General features: G+C 38.3%; 2 protein-coding genes across 5 annotated transcripts in view; one reads left to right on the forward strand and one right to left on the reverse strand.

Moving 5' to 3' along the window:
- COG5 (component of oligomeric golgi complex 5) overlaps window positions 1-10,762 on the reverse strand; it is a 175,274-nt gene extending 164,512 nt beyond the window's left edge. Inside the window, exons 1-6 of the mRNA XM_066182886.1 lie at window positions 10,665-10,762; window positions 9,734-9,873; window positions 8,697-8,754; window positions 5,763-5,817; window positions 5,596-5,665; window positions 478-598 (exon numbers count right to left, since the gene is read on the reverse strand). Of these exons, the coding sequence (XP_066038983.1) occupies window positions 478-598; window positions 5,596-5,665; window positions 5,763-5,817; window positions 8,697-8,754; window positions 9,734-9,873; window positions 10,665-10,719 (499 nt within the window). The 5' untranslated portion in view covers window positions 10,720-10,762. The remainder of the gene's footprint in view (window positions 1-477; window positions 599-5,595; window positions 5,666-5,762; window positions 5,818-8,696; window positions 8,755-9,733; window positions 9,874-10,664) is intronic.
- DUS4L (dihydrouridine synthase 4 like) overlaps window positions 10,741-21,172 on the forward strand; it is a 37,937-nt gene continuing 27,505 nt past the window's right edge. Inside the window, exons 1-7 of one of the 4 annotated variants that reach the window (XM_066182896.1) lie at window positions 10,741-10,811; window positions 11,274-11,408; window positions 11,684-11,805; window positions 15,147-15,264; window positions 16,646-16,768; window positions 18,085-18,311; window positions 19,794-21,124. In XM_066182896.1, coding sequence (XP_066038993.1) covers window positions 11,299-11,408; window positions 11,684-11,805; window positions 15,147-15,264; window positions 16,646-16,768; window positions 18,085-18,311; window positions 19,794-20,044 — 951 coding nt within the window. In that variant the 5' untranslated portion in view covers window positions 10,741-10,811; window positions 11,274-11,298 and the 3' untranslated portion in view covers window positions 20,045-21,124. Of the gene's footprint in view, window positions 10,812-11,064; window positions 11,409-11,683; window positions 11,806-15,146; window positions 15,265-16,645; window positions 16,769-18,084; window positions 18,325-19,793; window positions 21,125-21,172 lie in introns of those variants that run through there. The other 3 variants (XM_066182898.1, XM_066182895.1, XM_066182899.1) reach the window with 3 other exon arrangements.

The raw sequence follows: 21,172 nt of genomic DNA on the forward strand, positions 1-21,172 counted from the left end.
CACTACTATAGCAGAACACTTCCAGTATCTGAACTAGGTTAGGTATCTGTATATCATACCACCTATGGTTTTCATAAAAGGCACAGGGCCAGTATCTTTCTTTTAGGACATAAACTGTAATTTAAACTATGCCTTATCGTAGTGTAATGTCTCCCAAAAGCTAAATACATATCTTCTGCCTCTGAGGGTGTTTTATAGAAACATAAACCACTAAGAAATTGCCTCACAAAAAAATTGTTTCCCAAAAGAACACAAGTTATTTTCACAGAATTTTCACGTTATGAACGACCTGTATCTAGAGAAGTAATGTGAAAAAATGTGAAGGACTAATAAGTTCTGTTCATGCCATTTCTCAATTTAAATCAGAAAGCAAGAACCACAGTAAAAAGTTTTGGATGTTTCTTTAAGTCAAACACTAGTGCGAGTCATGTGAGCACAAGCTAAAAATATATCTAAAAGTAATTAAGAAGGACTCACCGAGTTCATTGAGACTCTGGGCAGCTTTTGTTATCTCTCTGCTTCCTCCTTGCAGTTGTCCTTGAAGTCTCTTACTGAGATACAAGATGCGTATTATCCTCCGCAGCAAGTCACAGGCAGCCTGCAGGGAAATTGTGGCATTAGGGGATATTATCAGTACTTTACAATCACATAATACCAGCACTCAAATGTGGAAACATCTTGACCAAAAAAGGAAATGTGAATGTGAATAAAAACAAGGAACTTTAGAACACTGAAATCCCTGTTTTCCAAAATTTTTTAATATGACTCTGTGTTATATAGACCAAGACTTTCAGAAGCTGGTAATTACATTCAGGGGCTATTGAGATTATTCTGTCACTACCCACTCAAAAAACAAAGGAAACTCAGAATCCCATGACAGAGGCATGTTCTATTTCTGATTAGAAGTGAGCTTTATTTTATCTTGTGCATCTCTCCTCAATATCCCTTTCCTCTTTAAGCTTTAGCAAAGTTAAGAAGTTGGCTTTGCCAATCAAATACTCATCCAAAAGAAGCAAAATGGCAGCATTTACTTTAGAAGACAATAAAACTTAAAGACCGAATAATTATTACAGGTATTGACTCTTATGGTAGGCATATATGTAAAAGCTAATTCTCAGCGAAACTTTCAGAAGGCAGTAACCTTCATTCAGCCAACTGATGGTTCACATTTTTTAATATGCTTATTAAAATACATGGCATTCTTGGTTAAAAATTAGGAATATGGACATATACATATTTTAGGAACCATATTCATGTGTGTTTTTGTCAGCACCAAATTAGAATAACAGGCATTGCTGACATCTGAATTAAATATAATATTTTCATAACTTTTCACTCAACTAGTATTTTGAAATACATGCTATGGGAACAGCAACATCCTGGAGTGGTTAGCAACTAAAATAGAATTCAGAAATGCAACTTGGATTTCAGTAAAGTCATAGGTACAATCCAACATCTGCAATCAGATTAAGCAGAGTGGCAAGTAAGGAATTTGGAACAAGTATGACATAGTTGTTAGGAGTTATTTTCCATGGTACTAAAGGCATATGGATATCAAAATTAATTTTAAATTACTTTAAAAAGATATTTAGTATCCAACAAGACTTGGAACCTCTTTTGCAGACTCAAGATCATTTGTTGAAAACTAATGTTGAAGTGCACATAGGAAAACATATGAAGTGAATCATTTCAATCAATATCCACAGCGGATTGTACAACCTGGCAGTCTCTTCCCTATGCCAGCACAAACTAACAAATCCACAAATATTTACAGTTTAATTTTATTAAACATCTAGACAGAACAAAAAGGAAAAATTAGAAGAAAACCCACTGAGGCAAATCAGGGAAAGCCCAATTACTCTTGCTGCTTTGGGCTCCCTATCACAGTCTGAAGAGCAAGTTTTCTAAGTGTTCTGTGATTATTTAGCCACATGATTTCTATTAGACTTAGTGAGAACTAAGTGGGGTTTATCCTGCTTTGAGAGATTAATGTATTAATTTTTATTAATTCACTTCTTTAATTAGAAAAATCTTGATCCGCATATCACTTTCATATCTGTGAACTAAACTTTTGCAAGATTAATCAAAAATAGCTTTTAATACAGTGCACTATGCGTCACCTAATAAGAGGGCATGGTATTACTATTTTGCTTTCAAAATTAATTACTTTCTAATCCCATTGTGTACCTCTGGCGAAAGTTTTTCCCCGGGAATTCACCTTCTGTTATTTTTAAACCACCTTCTACTTTACACACCAAAAGATTATTTCTTTTTTGTTGAATTGTGGCTTATTATTTCCTGTCCCAAGAAATAATCACTTAATAGAGAGTACAAAATGGGAAAAGTTACATTTATATACAAGAGAAAAAATAATTGTTTTAATTTCTGGCCCTGGGAATTAGTAGGAGGAAAAAAAGTCCAAAGATACTGAAGATGCACTCTAAATTTTGTAGTAATTTCCAGGGCATTGTACCCTTGACAAAGATTCTGTTTCACTCAAGTATTTTCATTTATGTGAGCTGTCCAACTTAATAAAACTCCCAGTCACAGCAAAAGAATGCTATATATAAGGACATATAACAGAAATAAAGAACTGTATCTAATGGTGGAGCTGTTCACAGATGCCAGATCCTCTAACCTGACTACCCACATAACAGAAGTCTGAATTAATTCAGGAAGCATTCCCTCCCTGAGTTGATCAATTATGCTTTTCTAGAGGAGATGTTTTCATCCAAGAAGGAACAAATTCTACTGTTCAAGTAAGAACTATTTTGGAAAAGGCCAGTGGCCCCAGTTAGTCCAAGTCTGTTTAAGTAAAATTAAAAATAAACCCCGATGTTTTTTGAGATTACATATTAGCTATCTCCTGAAATTTAAAGCAACGTGTCAACAATAACAGAAATTATTGATACAATTTGAGACATCGAAAAGCCTATTTGTTTTAATCTCAAAATAATTTTAAGAAATTACTGAAAGAAGACTTAATTATAAGGAGAGAGTCACTCAAAAATGTGCCAGTGTGTAGTTCATATATGCAAGGTAATTTAATGTATATATTTTGTTGTTTATAAAGTCTGAAGAAAGGAGACAGTCCACAATCTTCAGACTACATTTACTATTTATTTACAGTAGCATCACAAGACATCTGCTACTGGTGAATATTTTAAAGTACAAATAACTTTAAAATACAGAATTATTGGAGTTTTTTAAAATATTTTTGCTATTTTTCATACACCAAGACACTGAAACTAAGAGACTATGCAAAAACATTTAGTTAAACAGAGTCGCAGAGAAAAGAACCCTCTGAAGGACAAACTCCCTGTCTACACATTTCAGTTGTTAACCACCCCCACTTAGCTTGTGATCGACTCTGGAAAGAGTCAGAAGAGTACAGTATGATTTAAAGCAGGAAGTGAGCTTTCCAAGTCTGCTGGTATCTTGGGATGCCATGAAGCTCTAAGAGCAGAGCAAGACAATACACGTTCAAGCACATAGCAGAGATTTGGAACTCAGGACTAGATTTGAAGTTTAACAACAAACTTGCATTGAGGATGTTTATGAGCAAGCCAGACTATATTAAAAACAATTAAGGATGGCAAAATCTAGCTTTATGCAGTCAAATATGCCTTCAGTTAGTGAGCAGTCCCACAGCAATTAATGCAGAGGTATTAAAATAACACCATCACAAGTACAAGAGGCACTGAAACATCGTGCATTCCAGCAAAACACACCTGCCAACCCTACAGATTTTGACAGAAGGCAACCTCTTCTACCAGCTATCTTTTTCTACCACATGTAGATCAGCTGATAAAATTAGTTAGTTTAACAATGTCCCAAACCACAAGTCTTGCATTTGGGAGCAATTTCATGTCATAAGCCCTGCCATCACCAGGAAGTAAACTGTTTGCTGTGCCCTTTCTTCCTCAACAAATGCATCCCCCAGGGAAAGGATACCCCAGCAGTGCATTTTTAGGAGGCTGAAGAGTTGAGATTTTACTCTACTCTCCATAAATTCAGCTTCATTTATTAATTCAGGTGTCCTGACCCTCAATTCCTCCCAGCAGCGTAGTGCAACATAAAGCACTCACAAAGTATCCGTCAATAAAAGAAGGGACAGCAGCTCTTGTGCTGAGACTGACTATCACTGGCAGAGAATCTGGAATCATCATTCCTCTTTTTACACCAATGCTACAAGAGCAGCCTACCAGGCTCCCGCTTACTCTGCACCTTTTTTTTCTTGACTTACAGCAAAAAAAGTCAGACATTACAAATCCCCTGGCTCAGCCTGAATAATGCTGACCCTGGATGGATGCCACTTTCACACCACAGGAAAACCTATGCAACCATGTAACAGCCAAGATAAACCATCCAAGAAATATTTCCTAAGTTCAGGGACTCATTCTCCTCAGACATCCTTCTGCAGTCTGACTTTGTATGAGGGTAGGGTAGAAACAACCTTCATCTTTAGGTCCACATTCCTACAACTTTTTTTACATGCACAACACACATCAGAGAACAACAAAAAAATCTGCACCTAACCTGCCACAAGGAAATCATGGGACTTTTGGCCAGTGGCAAAAACATGAACAGCTGGAGCTGGAAACGACAGGAGAAGCAACTGGCCAAACTAGCTGCACAGAGTGTCAGGAGCTTCCTGCTGAACTTCACTGCTACTGAAAGTAACATAGAAAATAGAAGTTCAGCCAAGAGACAGTGCAGCTGCTCCACCAGTCCCCAGACTAGAAACTGCATGAGTCTGCAGCTTCATCTACTCTACAACAGCAGTCACTTGCAGATGGCAATCTACTTGAGTGTATACCCACAGCTCAAAATTCAGGTAAACTTGCAAAGACAAACAGTTCAAACAATAACTCATTAAACACAAGTGGGACTGGAGCTGTGTTGCATTTCAAACCATAAACTTAACAGAATGCAGATACATGACTCCTGAAGATCTATGGAAAAGTTTTCAACTACTATAAAATTATCAATGGAAGTGTTTGACACTTAATCTCACCATCATTGTAATACGATCTCTCCCATTGCTATCCTCTAACAGACATCTACATTCTTCTTGTAGACTCCACTTTTATTTAAAAGGCAGGGACAACTATGCACATGGGCTTACAAAACTCAACAACCACAAATAGTTCCTTAAGCTGCATCTTGAATTGTGAAGAAATTTGAAAGAATTAATTCCCAAACTCTTTACTACACTTCAGCAAAGCCTTCATTAACTTAGGGGTGAAAAGTGTCTTCTACACAAGAGCACCATAACATTAAATAGCAAAATAACACTAAGTTAGGAGAACTTAGTTAATCTGTAGTTAGATAACCCTCTCCTCTTAGCTCCATCTTTACAAAAACTCAATTAGCTAATGCAAAGGTCAATTTCCTACTTTGCAATTTCCTGCTTTCCTACTAAGCACTTCTCAGTGGCTCTTGAAGAGACACAAATACTGATTTTCAGAAAAATACTGACAATGAACTACAGGCCACTGGAGTAGAAGAATAATTGTACTCATGTCTGACAATTATGAAATAACACACGTCCAAAAAGGATTTTTTTATAATATGTTTTTTAAAGCAACCTACCTGTAGTTTTGCTAGCTGAGCTGTGCGAGACACTATTTTGTTGTAGGGGTCAACAATTTTGACTCTAATTCTAAAAATAAGAGGAGAAAATTACTTATAGCAGTGTTAAAAATAGCATTATAGAACATAAGAATTTATACTTTCTAGTTGCATAATGAATGTCATACCTATCAACAGTGCTTTGTAGAGCACCAATTCTAGTTTGCATCATTTGGAGGACACCTGCAAAATAAAGCAGATTTTTTACATGGAACATTCATCAATTATAGAAAGAGATTTTCTCCAAATCATAGTAACTACTGCAGACTACTTTGGCAAAAACCAAAAGCAGTTCCCCCCCTTACAACAGAGCATCTGAGAAATCAAAATTAGTAAGCATATTGGAAAATAAACTGAGCAGGTCACTTACTGAATGTTATGGAAAATGTATTGGTAGAGAATATAAACCCACAGAATAAATATCACTCCAAAATCTATCATTTGTGATGTTTCCAATAATATTTAGAGGATGTTACTTTGTGAGAGAATGTTGATCAAGACTGCAGCTCAAATTATACAACCTGGTATAAACACCTGAACATAATACATAAAAATGGCACAACCTATTTAACACTATTTAGTGACTAGGAGAAAGAGAACCAAGAAGATAAACAATGCTGTTTCAAGGTTTTCCTCCTGGGCATAAGCATCTTTAGCAAAAAGTAAGGTATCAATGTCATTGTAAGGTCATCTAATTTAGATTAGAAGCAGAGCAAACTACGGTAATCATGTTTGTTCCACATTAGTTTGGCAAAGCGGCACAAGGAAAGCCAACAAGCATGCCTGTTCTTTTCTTGGTAAATTGCAAACAAAGTAGTAGGGGACAGGAGTCATTTGTGCAATACAGAATCAGCCTGCTGAGAATTTAATTAAGTTAGACAAACCCAGGCCTATGAAATTATTTTTGTTCCAGTAACTGTTAGTGTTCTAAAACATACTACATTTTTGCAAAGCCCTGTTTACAAGCATGCCATCATTAAATTAGATAAAACTGCAACATGATACAGTAAGATGGAAGACAAACAAAACTACTGCTAATAGTTATATTCAGGTTGTCCTGTACTGTGACTGTACCTCGCTGTTTTATATAGATATGTAAATTATCGTCTTCTCCATATTTCAGAACTATTAGCTTAGTGACAGGCTCATGTATTTACTGTTATTTATACATGGCATGGCATGCCTAACAGATCATGAGGATGAAGACATGAGATACAGTGAAAAGCTGGCAAAATAGGCTGCATTGCCCACCCTACATTGCAATAATGGGGGAGGGCCAGTGGCACAACACTGCTGCATCTATGGCTGCAATATTGCTATTAAGCATACAACAGCCCTCTTCCCAGAGGACAGAACAAGGATGGGTGAAAAGACACTCTTCCCTCTCCACTCGCTGTGGAAGATACATGATGATACAATTTAGCCTATCTTAAAATAACAGGTAGCTCAATATATCTACTGAACTACCTATGGACAGAAAAGAATATACATACCAGAGCCGTGTACCATTAAAATAAGTGCACGGGCCTAAAAAAAGACTCTACAAGCTGGGTGTACCAATTTGAAATGTTTAATGAGATTCACCTGCACACATCCAAATGACAATTCATGCTGTGAACTAGCTCCATAATCTTCACTTGTTAACTTACTAGATAAATATACCAAGACCTATGCATTTCTAACACCACAATTAAAAAATCTGTTGGCATTTATCTTTTCTTTTTCTTATGAATCTCGACTCAGTGTTTCCTTTAAGAGCATAACCCCAAGTAAATGGAAAAATTTCAACAAATTTGAGGTGAATCAAGTTTTATTTTTATTTTGCCATATTAGCTGTAAAACACGCATTATTTACAACCTGCCTTTGAGAAATGTTTCCTAACTGAGTAGTTGTTTTGAAGTACATCATTCTTTTCGCAGAGCAATTTTAGGAAGGAATGCCTTCAGAAACAACCATCACTTCAGAAAACAGAATTCCACTGAGCACAAATAGATGAATATTGTTACTGGGAGGTATTTATCAGTCACAAGACTGACTACATATTCCTGTCTACTTCTTACTTGGAGAATGAGCACATATTTCCGTCTTTTATGCTTGATTGTCCAACTGTTTAAAAAGTTATTAAGGAGCTACTATTACTAGATTAAATAGCTATTTCTTTAATTTTACAGCTATATGCAATTACTGACACAAAACAGTGTACCCAAACAGCTCCAAAGACTAAGGATATAACTATCAGTAACCAGAAACTCTGGTTATGCCAAAACCTGAAAGAAGAAAAAGGAACAAAGATAAACTATTTACCAAGTTACAAAGGGGAAAAGGGGACATGCTATAGAGATTCTAGCATGCTACAGAGGTAAGTATCTGTCTGCACAAAAGAAAAAAATCACAATATCAAACCATATGACCTTCTCAGAAAAGTGACAAAGAGAAGAACAGCAGGTTTAATGAGTTCCTGGCACAAGAACAATATACTGCAACCGTTTTCTATACAGAGTCAATGGTTCCTAAGCAAGGCCTTTGAAAATCAGCAGTTAATGTTAAAATCCACATCTCAAACAGTGGAATAAAACAAAGGTATGTATTTAACTTAGTAGCCCTTTACTAGTAAAAAATACCTCAACACAGTTTAGATTATGTGCTATAGCCACTTTGGTTAAGATGTGCAAGCTTTGCAACACACGCATATGCAACAGAAAAAAATTGGTGCTTATGGCAACAGATATCCACCAATGTTGCAACAAAATTAGGCTTATTTTGAAAAATATATTAAAAGGTCAAGAAAAGCTTTTTTACTAAAGTTGCTCAGAACACTATCAAAATACATTTTCCTATGAAGCAGCTACTCCAGAGAATTATCAGCCAAATCTTCTCCTTGGAGCTCCATCTACTGACGTTAAAAAAAAAAAAAAAAAAAAAAAAAAAGCTGCCACATGTTACTCCTCAGAAATCAGACCTGGAGCTTTAACATTGGAGGCAGTGAATGATGCTCCCTGCATAGATCCTAAAAGTGCTTCCTCCACTGTAAGGATAGCTAGCATAATATAATAATATTTACCTTCCAGAGATTCAATTCCAGTTGCTTGGGCCAACAGATCTTCATGTCTTGCAACAACCTTAAAAAACCAAATATAAAAATCAAATGAGAAAAATGGGCATGAGCCTAAAAGCAGTATTAAATATATCACCATCCTTCCTATATTAGGCATTTAAGTATCAGCATCCCTATATTAGCCAGATACAAGAAAAAAACAGGTACATCTTACAGGAGAAAGGGTTTTAAAACACAAGACATTTTAATTCACAAAAGCAACAAGTTCAGAACAAGTAGAAAGAGGGTCAGTACTTGATTAAGATGTCCAGTAGAGCTGCACATCTTAATTAAAGCCAGCAGAGCAATCACATTTCAACACATCTTCATATTTAATAATAATAATAATTGTAAATGTGAATCACACCATAATAACGTACATTCATCTTTTTTTCTATTTATGACATTTATAAACTAGTTCCCAAAGAACTTACCAACTGGGGTAGGGAGGAGGAAGGTTTTGAAACTAACACATAAACTTTACAAGTGTTCTCATTGCAATGTCTACCATGGATTTATGATTTCTGCATAGGAAAAGTCTCCTACCAAAACTTAAAAGCCTTTCTGAAGGTTTAGAGGCATGTTAACATAGGTTATATCTGTGTAGCTAAAGGTAAGTCTTGGGGCTTATGCTACTCTTCACACAATGTAACGGTGCAAGTCCTCCCTATCTTCTCTCAATACCATGCTGAAACACTACCTCAAGTGTTTAGGATAGTTGACAGAATCATTTGGAAGGCATCTTCCTTTTTACAAGGAAGAGTAAAACAGCATACGGTGATAAGACTACAAAAACTGAAACAGTACATGGCTGCCTGGTAGGAGTACTAAATGTGGGCTTAACTGAGTTGTCAATCTCACTACTAGTTTAGCTGCAAGTTGTACCTTTAGTAACTGCTTGTAGAGGACAGGGCAATTTCACAATTTACAAGCTCGTATGATTACTAAGTTTTTGACTAGTTTATGTCAGTCATCCCAGAATAACAGGTATGCTTTAAACTTACTTGTAAATGCAGCTCTTTATCCAACTGACTAATACCTTGAGCAAGTTTAGCCAGTTGCTCAGCTATCACAGCCTGATGGATGGACTGGGAAGTGTAAGCTTTCACATCAAAGTCTTCTCTGAAGAAGTCAGCATAACATTCTGAAAATGGATATAGATTTTATATTCATGGTTCAGAAGAAATAAATAATATTTATAGCCCTACAGTGTACAGTTCTCTAGCCTTGAATTTCTTCAACATAATAGTGAATGTTCTCTACATCACATATTACAAACGACAGAAGAGACCACAATCATGAAAAACAAGTTTGGAACTGGTAACTGGGGTTCGTGTTTGTTTTGGGGTTTTGCAAATAGTGATAAAGACGCATGTTTCTTTATTCCCCACATCCTTCTCTTGAGCAGAATAGACTAAAAAGTATCAATACCTTATTTTTTCAAACTTTACAGTGTAACCAGGGTGAAGCTGTTGAGCCTATACTCGTAACCAAACACACCAGCCAGGTGAAGATCACTGACAAGTACCATGAGACAAAACTTCGTGAAGTCATACCGGATTTCGACAACGGCGTGAGTTTACATAACAATTATGAAATTATACTGCAATTATGACTCTGGATCAAGCAAGACCAGAGCTCCCAGGCAGCTACTCTTAATTCAACAGAGCACTTTCGCCTCTCCTTCCAGCGCAATTTCTTTTCCCTCTGGGAGCAAGCGAGCCCCAGCGCGCACTCCGCACACCGCAGACCCTCCGGGCACTCGCTGCTCCGCCCGAACTTCCCGTCACTCGCCGGCGCGGGGCTTCCCCGCCCGCCCGGCCCAACGCCGCCCTCGCAGGGGACCCTCCGGGCCGCCGCGGCGGGCTCCCGGCCCGGTCGTGCCGGCGGGGGCTGTGCCCGGCGCTGCCCCCCGAGCCCGCGGCCGCGCCTCACCGTCCGCCCGCAGCTCGGCGAGCGCCGGGGCGGGGGCGGCCCCCGCCTCCTCCATGCTGGCGCCACCGGACCCGCGCGTCACTCCCGGACGCGGCGCGCGGCGATGATGGCGAAGGCGCGCGACGGAGCGGGCGGCGGCGGCACGTGGTGAGCGGGGCCGGCGGGAGCGAGGGCGGCCCGGGCCGTGCCGGGGGGAGCCGTGCCGGGATGGGCCGTGCCGGGGGGAGCCGTGCCGAGAGGGGCCGTGCCGAGAGGGGCCGTGCCGGGATGGGCCGTGCCGGGGGGAGCCGTGCCGAGAGGGGCCGTGCCGGGATGGGCCGTGCCGGGGGGAGCCGTGCCGGGGGGAGCCGTGCCGAGAGGGGCCGTGCAGGGGGGGGCCGTGCCGAGAGGGGCCGTGCCGGGATGGGCCGTGCCGGGGGAAGCCGTGCCGGGATGGGCCGTGCCGGGGAGGCTGTGTCGGGAGGTCTGTCCGCGGCACCCTGCGGGGGAGCGGCTTCTGGCCGGACGCTTCACCAGAAGTCAAGTGCGGTGTGAACTGTGGTGCTCTGCAGCGTGGCCTGTGCGAGGTAGCTGAATGGCGAACGTTTCAGACGCTGTTTGTTTTTCCAGATGCTGAACGGACTGTTAATTATACATGATTGGTGACATCAGAGAAACCAAAGAATGCCAACTGAAAGATCCCATGGATTTGTTTCATTCTGGGCAAGTTGTAAAAATATGTGCCCCAATGGTCCGCTATTCAAAGTAAGTAACTGTCATGTCAGCTGTTTTCAATGTATTTTCTGTGTTTAGAAACTTGTTTCTCAAATTTATCTTGACTAAAAATGGGTGATTACCTTCTTATCTTTTATTTAAGACAGAAGTAGATGTGGGACGTTTCATTGTACATATTTTCATCACAGATCTACACATCTAATACTCGAATATCCCCACATTACTTCAAGTTAGAACAGCATTTTGGAATAGCTAATCAGAAAAATGCCTTAACTATTTACCGCTTAATCTTCTTGTGTCTGCAGGTTGGCATTCAGAACCTTGGTAAGGAAGTACAGCTGTGATTTGTGTTACACACCAATGATAGTGGCAGCTGATTTTGTGAGATCTGCAAAAGCCAGAGACAGCGAATTCACAACAAACAAAGGTAACCTTTTATGAACCATTGCCGTGTCAGAATGTTTTATGTGGTCATAAGCCAAATTGGCCAAGTGAATGAAGTCGGTCACATAACTTGACATCTGTTAACAATTTTGGTATACTGTCTTATTATAAAGCTACAGCACTATTCTAAGTGAGACTTGCCACAGTCCAGTGATAGTGGGTCAAATGAAATAGTGGAAAACCTTGTCTCCACCTGAAATCAAAGCCTCCAAAGTGATTTATATCTGTGGGGGTTGACCACACATAGCTGCTCACTCATTCCTCCTTCATTCTCTCGGCAGCACTGGGGGAGAATAGGAAGAACAAATGCAAGAAAAAAATCATTTGTCAAAATTAAGGCAGCTTAATATGTAAAGGAAAGAAAAAGAGAAAGAAACAAACAAGTTATGCAAAGGCAATCACTTCCTATTAGCAGACCAATGCCAAGACACGGTCCAAGCAGTAGCCACTCTGGAAAAAAAAAAATCCATGTCCCAAACCCGCTTTTTTACTTTCCCTATCATTCCAGTTTCCTTGCTGAGCATGATGTTCTACAGTATGGAATACTCCTTGTTCCTGTTTGGGTCAGCCATCATAGTTTTGTCCACTACAAACTTCTTGTCCATCCCAGTCTGTTTGTTGGAGGCAGGAGGAAGCAAAGTGAAAAAACCAGGAAGTTTTGACACTGTGTATGTACTTTGCAACAACAGCCAAAACAACTGTGAATTATCAACACTGGTTTTATCACAAAATCCAAAATGCAGCACCACAGAGGCTGAACTTGACAAAAAATAAATTTGACAAGTAACTCCATCACAGCTAGACCAGATACAAGATGACAGTAAGATTCTTTGTCTAGTGGTTGTTTCCTGTATGTTTCAGAGACACATTTAACTCATTGCCAGGAAAAGTTTTCTAGTCTCTAGCAAAAATAAGAGTGTTACTAAAGGTGAAAAAAGTAATAGACCAGGCATTGATACAGTGGAGTCAAGGACTGACTAAAGAAGAAGGGTTTCATATTAGCCAGACTGGAAAGTGGAAGGGGCTGTTGGTAGATGACTTGAGATATGAGCTCAAGAAAGCACCAAAGAGACCGGAAGTTTGAGCATGGCTGGGGTTGAGGGGGAGAAGCAAGATTTCACGCATGGTACAGAAACATAACCAGAACACCTATAGGAAGAAGAAGTATGAGGGCTTGTACAGTGTCATAGCTGTAAAGAGATGTGAAGTATGTGGGAAGAAGTGACAAAAATGATACACATCTGTTGGCATGAAGTGGCTGCAGCAGAACAGTGTGACAAGGAATGTACAAGGATAGGCTGCAACTAGAGGAATGAAAAGCGCCACTGACATCCAAGTAAGATCAGAGTGTAGGGTCTATAAAGTGGGATGACTTAGTCTATTCAGGCCACAGAATTTGTGGTTTCTTAAGTGTATATGTAATAGAGAAAGTGTATTTCACTATCTTAGTATTGACTATGTACTGTGGTGCATTATTCAGATAGAACAGAGCAATTACAGAGAAAATTCGTGTTGGAAAGCTTGTGAGTAGAATGCAACTTCAGAAAAACCATTAATAACTCATTGTATGTAAAAATAAATGAGTAAGAATATAACTGACTCCAATATATATGGCTCAAAGCTCCACAGTTAATAGTTTGCCCCCCCTGAATTTACTTACACTTCTGATCCACACAAAGTGCAGTGGCATGGAAGTTCTACAGGTCAGATATGGAGTGTATTCTGGGGGTGCTGGGACAGGGAAAGAGATGAAATGTTCTAGTGTTGTAAACAACATCTTTTCCCTTCACAGTTCTTTTATGCTGTCCTTAATTTTACAGGCCTGTAAAACATTCTGCATCATGCTTTGACCAGATTATAGTATTTACATTATTAGCATTTATACTTTTTGTGTGGTTTCATGTTTAACTTGCTGGTTGTTTGGGGATTTTGTCTTCTATATCGTGGAGTCGGTTTGCAATTTATGTTTTACGTTTTCTTCTGCATTAATGTTTCTTTGTTGTTTATTTCTCAGATAGAGATAGGTGTTCTTTGTGGCTGCTGCTAAAAATTTTATGTGGCTAGACTCAGTATTTTTACTACTTAATGCTCAACAAAGAGAAACTAGGCATGTGGGCCTATTTTAAAATATTAGCTATAACAATGTAAATCTCTTCAGCTAGAGCACTGGATTAAAGGGACACTTTTGAAAATATGCGTGCAATTTTTTTTTGCATGCTGTATTTTTAGGTAACTTCTAAAATGTCTCAGCTTGATTGAGAGGGTACTGGTGGCTTTTCTTACTTAATCTCCACCATTTCAATAACTGCTTATTTTCCTCTAAAACAGAAAAATGTTCAGAAAACACTTGTGGTCTCTTCAGTACCAGAAGTGCACTTGTTCTGTGCATTTGTTGGATCATCTCTTTCCATCAGTGCTCAGATATCACGCTGCTTCTTCTTAACTACAGCAATTGTTTACATGGAAAGTGAGTGCTAAGACTGCTTGAGATATTTGAGATGCCTTTAATGTAATGCAGTAGCTGTAAAAGAGGAGAGCATGTTCCAAATGACCATCTGGCTCTCTGCAGGGGCTTAGTAAATCACAAGTAGTTCAGCAGACCCAAGCTGAGGAGCACTGGCACTTCGGTTTCTCACTTGAGACAAAGCTGCTAGAGCTGCTTCTGCACACATGTGCTCATTCCAACTCTGCGTGTCACGCTGTGGATAGAAAACAGCAATGCTGGCACAGAAAAGGAAAATGATGGGCTGGGATGAAGAAGGGCAAAGCTTGTGGGTGTTTTAAGTTCCTTCCTGAAGGGTTGGTTCTGTAAGCAAGTTTCCCACTTGGTGAGACAGACAGTCATGTCAGCACAGCAAAGGGGCAGCATGCAGACAAGAAGGGGCAGGCTAGGAGGGGAAGCATGAAGGCTGCTGAAAATCAGAGAATGCCTTGTTTCATAGATGGTCTTTGTGAAAGATTAGCAACTGACCAGTTTCAGCCAGAAGGTATATGTTAAGCCAGCCAACTGTGTAGGACACAGGGTATTTGTCTGAATTCCTACCTCTGTTAATAGACATACTCACTTAGTAAGTAACCCCTGGCCAGTTACCTTTGTTTATTTTTGATTGGGGGCTTACAGAATCACAAAATAGATGAGCTTGAAATGACCTCTGTAGGTCATGTTATCCAGCCACTCTGCTCATGAAGGGTCACCTATACCTGGTTGCTAGGACCGTGGTCAGACAGTTGTAGAATATAGCAAAAAAGCATTCAAAATTTAGAACTTGTTCTTTTTGTTTTCCAGGAATTTTTAAATCTCCAAATATCTTTTCATTGGCATAGGTGACCACCCACTGATTGTTCAGTTTGCTGCTAAAGAAGCACAGGTTTTGTGTGATGCTGCCCGTATCATCTGTCCTTTTGCAGATGGAATAGACCTAAACTGTGGCTGTCCTCAGAGGTAAAGTTTTGAAAAAGCTGGGTAAATACAATGAAAAAACTAACAGACTAAAGAATGCTGGTCTTTCTTTTCATCATCATTTCTATCTTAGCCTAAAAATAGATTTCAGGAGAGTAAGAGCTTTTTAACCTGTCAGAAATATGGTAAGGCACTGTTCTGAGTGTTCCCAGATGCCTGTTACCTTGGTGAGACTGGGAAAACCATGTGTATTTGTCAACTTGCCTTTTTTCATTTCTGAGATACTGAGTGTTGGCTCAGAAGTGTCCATCCCTTCTCAACAACTGTTAAAAATGTGCACTACGAAAAAGAGCTTGATGCAAATAATTTGCAGAGTGTTTTGAATCATGATGTAGCAATGTCCAGAATAACGAGGCAAGTCTGTGATGTCTCAAACTTCTGCAAGTGAAGGATGGTCTTTAAAATAAAATTATACAGATAAAGAACTGAAAATAATTTCTTCCATCTTTTATTAAATTTATAAGTATAGTGAATTAGTCATGTACTTCTCACTTAAATTGATAAAGATTTTGTCTTGACAGTGAAACAGAGTAGTAAGATTCTTCCTAACTGGAAGAGAGCCATCTACTATATGTTTGTCAGGCAGTCTTTTACTAAATGAAGACCTGAAAAATGTAGGAAAGTATAAGATTAAATTACAGTGCAAATACTTAATTTCTCTATTCTAATTAGGTTTTCTTGACTTAAAACTATAGTGTTTGAGAAAACTTCTGGAGAGATCTGAGGCTACTGCATGGAAGTATTGGGGTTTTTTTTTTAAGCTCACTATATTTATGTCAAACTGTCTGTTCCTTTTAGGCCAAAAATACATGCTTACATTTGAATCCTTTGTTTCTCGTGCATATTAGTTTCAAAATAACAAAAGTTGGTTTACTTAATGTGCCTTTATAAGAAAAAATATTTTAAAAACTACTGCAGTTAGGTGGAAGCAAAGGTTATTTCTGCCAGTCAAAATAGTGAGACCAAAATATCACTAAAATAATATCCTCGCTTGCACTTCAAAAAATCCTTCTTTTCAATCTGAAGTTGTCATCTGTTTAGAAGTAATCCATGACAACAGGAAGGGGCAACTATCAAATTATTTCTTTTATGCAGGCACTGTAGATTAATTTTTAATTTATCTTCCTCATGAGTCCATTCTGTGGACAGAAAAATGAAGTTAAAGAGATTAGTAACTTGTCCAAAGTTCTAGTAGCACGATGGAAGACTGAACCAGCTGTACCAAACTGCAAAAAATAATTGATCTACAGTACTATCTCTGCCTACTTAACCACACATTCTGAAGGTCATGAGGAAAGAAACTGATGTATGTGACTTGATATTGATCTGCATTTCTTCAAATGTAGTTCTTTTTCTTTTAAAGATGGGCGATTTCAGAAGGTTATGGTGCTTGCTTAATAAATAAACCTGAGCTTGTTAAGGATATGGTGCGACATGTACGGAGTCAGATCGACAACCCTAAATTTTCAGTGTCTATTAAAATAAGGTAGGTCTAACTTAAGTGCTGTTTGTGGTACACGGAAGAAACCTTTTTTTTTTTCTCTTAAGGAATTTTGTGTAATAGTAATAATATTTGTAATTCTGTTAATGCAATACTACACTTTATAGTAATTTCCTTCCATGTGAAGACCGCTGAGATTTTTTGACTCAGATATCTGGGGCTGGTAATAAAAAACTTAGAACTAGCACTGTCTTTGACTGCTTACCCAGATAACATACTCTAAGCTAGGGTTCTCTTGCAATCCAAACAACATGCAAGTACAAATTAAGAGATTACGGCTTCTATAAAAGAAAAGCAATGCATAGTCTGTATCATCAAAAGGATTTGCTTTGTGAGCTATTAGAGAGCAGAGCCACAGTTGCAGTTGGGTATAAAGGAATGGGTAACAAAACTGGGAACTGGTCCCACAGCTTCTGTAAGGAATACATTCTGCCTCCCTACATCAGCTTCTAAACTTCTGTAGACTTGTTTTGCATTGCTTTGTGTGCAGCCCAGAGAAGAGAAGGCTCTAGGGAGACCTTACAGCAGACTTCCAGTACCTAAAGGGAGTCCACAAGAAGGATGGAGACGGGCTTTGTACAAGGGCATGATGGGAAGGACAAGGGGGAAATGGCTTCAAACTGAAAGAGGGCGGGTTTAGATTAGATATTGGGAAGAAATTGTTTACTGTGGTGGTGGTAAATCCCTGGAGCAGGTTGCCCAGAGAAGCTGTGGATGCCCATCCCTGGAAGTTTGTCAGGCCAAGTTGGATGAGCTCTGCACAGCCTGATCTAGTGGACAATCCAATACCTTCCCATAGCAGGGCCATTGGAACTGGATGGTCTTTAAGGTTGCTTCTACCCCAAACCATTCTATGATTCTATGACCATTTTTGATCCATAATTTAACCATATATGCTATGTGGCTTTTGCTATTTGTCATTTAAGTTTCCACTCAGTTTCCAGTCCTTCTGGAAAGGGGAACTATTATAAATTGGATTTTTTTTTCCCCCAAAATATGCAAAATCATGGCATTGATTTTAGATTTTTTTTTGCTACCCTTGCTCAATCTCTATAAAATTTACCATGTATATTACAGAGATGTGATATAGTTGGGAAATGTTAAATTAAGTACCAGTTTCCATACACTAAACTCATATATCTTGAAAAAAAACCCCAGAAATCCAACACTGTTTTCCATCAGTAATATTGTCTTTATACTGTTATTTATAGAAGTCTATGATAATTCCTCCTTATGGAGGAGTGCTTTTTATATAGGCCAGGAAACTCACTACCTACTGCTTTCATTCCTTACAATTTTAGGATCCATGAGGACTTAAAAAAAACAGTTGACCTGTGTCAAAAAGCTGAAGCAGCTGGCGTTTCATGGATTACAGTACATGGGAGAAGTATAGAAGAAAGGCATCAACCTGTACATTATGATGCAATTAAAATAATTAAACAAAGCATGTCTATACCTATTGTGGCTAATGGAGACATTAAAACTTTAAAAGATGCTGAAAATGTTCATCACTTGACAGAAGCAGATGGTAAGATTAAACATACTCTATTTTCTAAGTAAACTTACCAGATTTCAAGGTACTTATTTTGGATGTAAGTAAGACATGATTTGAGTGCTTTCTCTCCTTGAAGAGACAAATGAAAGAGGATATTTTAGATGCCTTAAAAAACTCATAAGCAGAATCACTGGTAATCATCAGAACACTAGAGCGCTGCTACTCAAAGCCACAAATAATTATTTCCGAGGCAAATTACAAAAGCTCTGTGATTAATTATGCTATCTCATCACTCAGTAGTGGAGTTCAGGGGGACCTTCAGACATTCTGTCTCTATGGAACTGATCATCTTTTAAGGAACTGTAAACTTCCACTTGGAAATCTCTACTTCCTGAACATGGGATCAGATTTCTTACAGTAAGGACACAGTGGGAAAGGGATATATTATTAAGCCAGATGGTTAGCTTCAAGGACACAGTGAGGCATTGCACTTTCATTTCAGTCATAAAATTTGGATTTTTTTTGCCGTTATTTAGTCACAATAGATTCCTGCAACTGTCTGTCATTTCAAGGCAGTGTGGAAATTTGGTATATATTCTGAAAAGGTAATTTGTATCTACAGACTTTGTGTCTTTCCACTAGAGAAAAAGAGGAAAGAGTGCAGTGCACATGGCAGGTTTCTGCTGACACTGTTGCTGTTTAATAGCAACAATGGAAATTGAACCCAACTGCTATGCTGCTTACAGTGACTTTCTCCCCAAATACAGAGCAGGAAGGAAATGCATAATACAAAAAAATGGTCTTATATTCCAGCTGACCTTCTTCAGTAGTAAAAATATTAAGCATTCAGTTTTTTCTGTCGTGGACAATGACAAAAAGAGATTTTTCATTTTTGATCATCCTATTTTTTAAGAAAATACTGAGTGTGATAGATTGTATGTTGATAGTGCAGGAAAACAGAATCCCTTAATCACAGAAAAATTACAATAGAACTTGTATGGCTTTATATGACAGTATGGGATTAGAGTTGCAAATATACTACACGCTTGTTCAGAAAGATTTACTGGAGATCAAGAGTCCTAAGATTTACTTAATTGAGCCATTGAGCTCTTAGTGGAAGAAGGACAGTGAATAGACTGAGTTGCACAGAAAATTATTGATTCTCTTGTGTCTTTCCATTGTAATTTTATGTTATAAAGGCAATAAATGTGCGTAGCACATAAGAACAAAGTACTAATTTGTTGCAGTTGCAAAAGAAGGGAAGAAATGCTTCTGGGACCTGTGTTTTGTTTCAAAATTTCTGGAATCTGTTGATAGGTGTTGTAGATACTCTGACATCTGCCTTGTTCAATGGATTTCTCTGATACAGGTGTAATACTCATCCCCGTTGTTCTCCCATTACTATGTGTAAGCTTTGGGTGGTTGTCCTAAGGGGTGCTGTACAAAATCTACAGGAAGATTTAGCATAAAATTCAAACTAGAATGTAACTTACTGCTTTAATTTCCAATTTGAAGGTATAATGGTGGCTAGAGGACTCTTGGCAAATCCAGCCATGTTTGCAGGATATGAGGAGACACCTTTTCAGTGCATCCAGGACTGGGTTGACATTGCTCTTGAGCACGGAACTCCTTTTACTTGTTTTCACCACCACTTAATGTACATGATGGAGCGCATTACTTCAAAACAAGAAAAAAAAGTTTTTAATGTTTTATCAAGTACCTCAGCTGTACTAGATTATCTGAATGACCATTATGGTGTGTGGTAAATGAACGTATCTTAGTCCTATGTAAACTTGTATTTTGCAATTCTCGATAAACTGTGAAAGTTTTAATTGGGTTTTTACTTTTTCGTTACATTTGTATATTGTGTATTTTCAACACAGCAAAACCTTATCATTTGGATGATACTTTATTTTTTTATGTCTCCATTTTTCACTCTAGTGAATATTCAAGATTCTACATATGTGGAATTCTATTTACAGTGTACTACTACAGAGAGGATTGATTATTGTAAGGCCCCAGTAGTTTAATTTTTCACCAGATAATTGCTTACAGCAATATGATTGCAAAACTAGGGCCTTTCTGATATTAAACCTCCTAAAATCAGGACTACTTGCAGATAATGACAGTCATTTCAGACCAAAAGAATATAAAGGGAGCAACTATAGAAGTTTTTGCTTTAGATGAAATAAGCTTAAAGCCCATCATACTATCCTTTTTTAAATTTGATGTTTCCTTTGAAGCCTAAAACTTTGTAACTTACTCACAATTTAGAAAAATTCCATACTTCTTAGAGCAAAAGAAACAGAATAGATAAACAATTATAGAAAGAAGGAAAATGAAAAGGGAAAGAAGAAAAAAGGAAAATGAAGAGATAGTTTAAGTACAAACTTAGCTGAATCTAAAGAACAAGACTTTTAAGTTCAGTCTAACTAAATTCAGTTTTGTTTATCTACTGTAGAATAATTGTATACAAGATTAAACCCCAGAACTTTTTAGGTCAAAGAAAAGCTGACAGATTCTCTCAGTGGGGCTCTTGCAGTCCTTTCTGCCTGCTGGCGCGTTGCTTATCAAAGCATGACAGCCACTTGGCTTTGAATCATTATATAGGAGTGAAATAGTGAAAATTAGAACAAGATAATAGCATTACACACCAGCTGCATTTGTTCTGCAAGGGAAATTTCACAAAACTGTACAGAACAATTATTTGTAATCAAATAATGTTTTTCTTTTTATGTTTACACAGAAATTCATACCAAAAAATGCTGAGTTTTCTAACTGTGATTGTTCTATGAGTATACATGTGAATAGTTCCAAATATTCTAAATAAATTACTTGGTTTTGTATGCAGTTGTAATTTTTTTTTTATTATACACCAGTCTGGAGGAGGGAAG

This window comes from Chamaea fasciata, unplaced genomic scaffold (genome assembly GCF_029207755.1).
Source record: "Chamaea fasciata isolate MVZ Bird 193981 ecotype frontalis unplaced genomic scaffold, bChaFas1.0.hap1 SCAF_5, whole genome shotgun sequence".
Taxonomy (NCBI): Eukaryota; Metazoa; Chordata; class Aves; order Passeriformes; family Sylviidae; genus Chamaea; species Chamaea fasciata.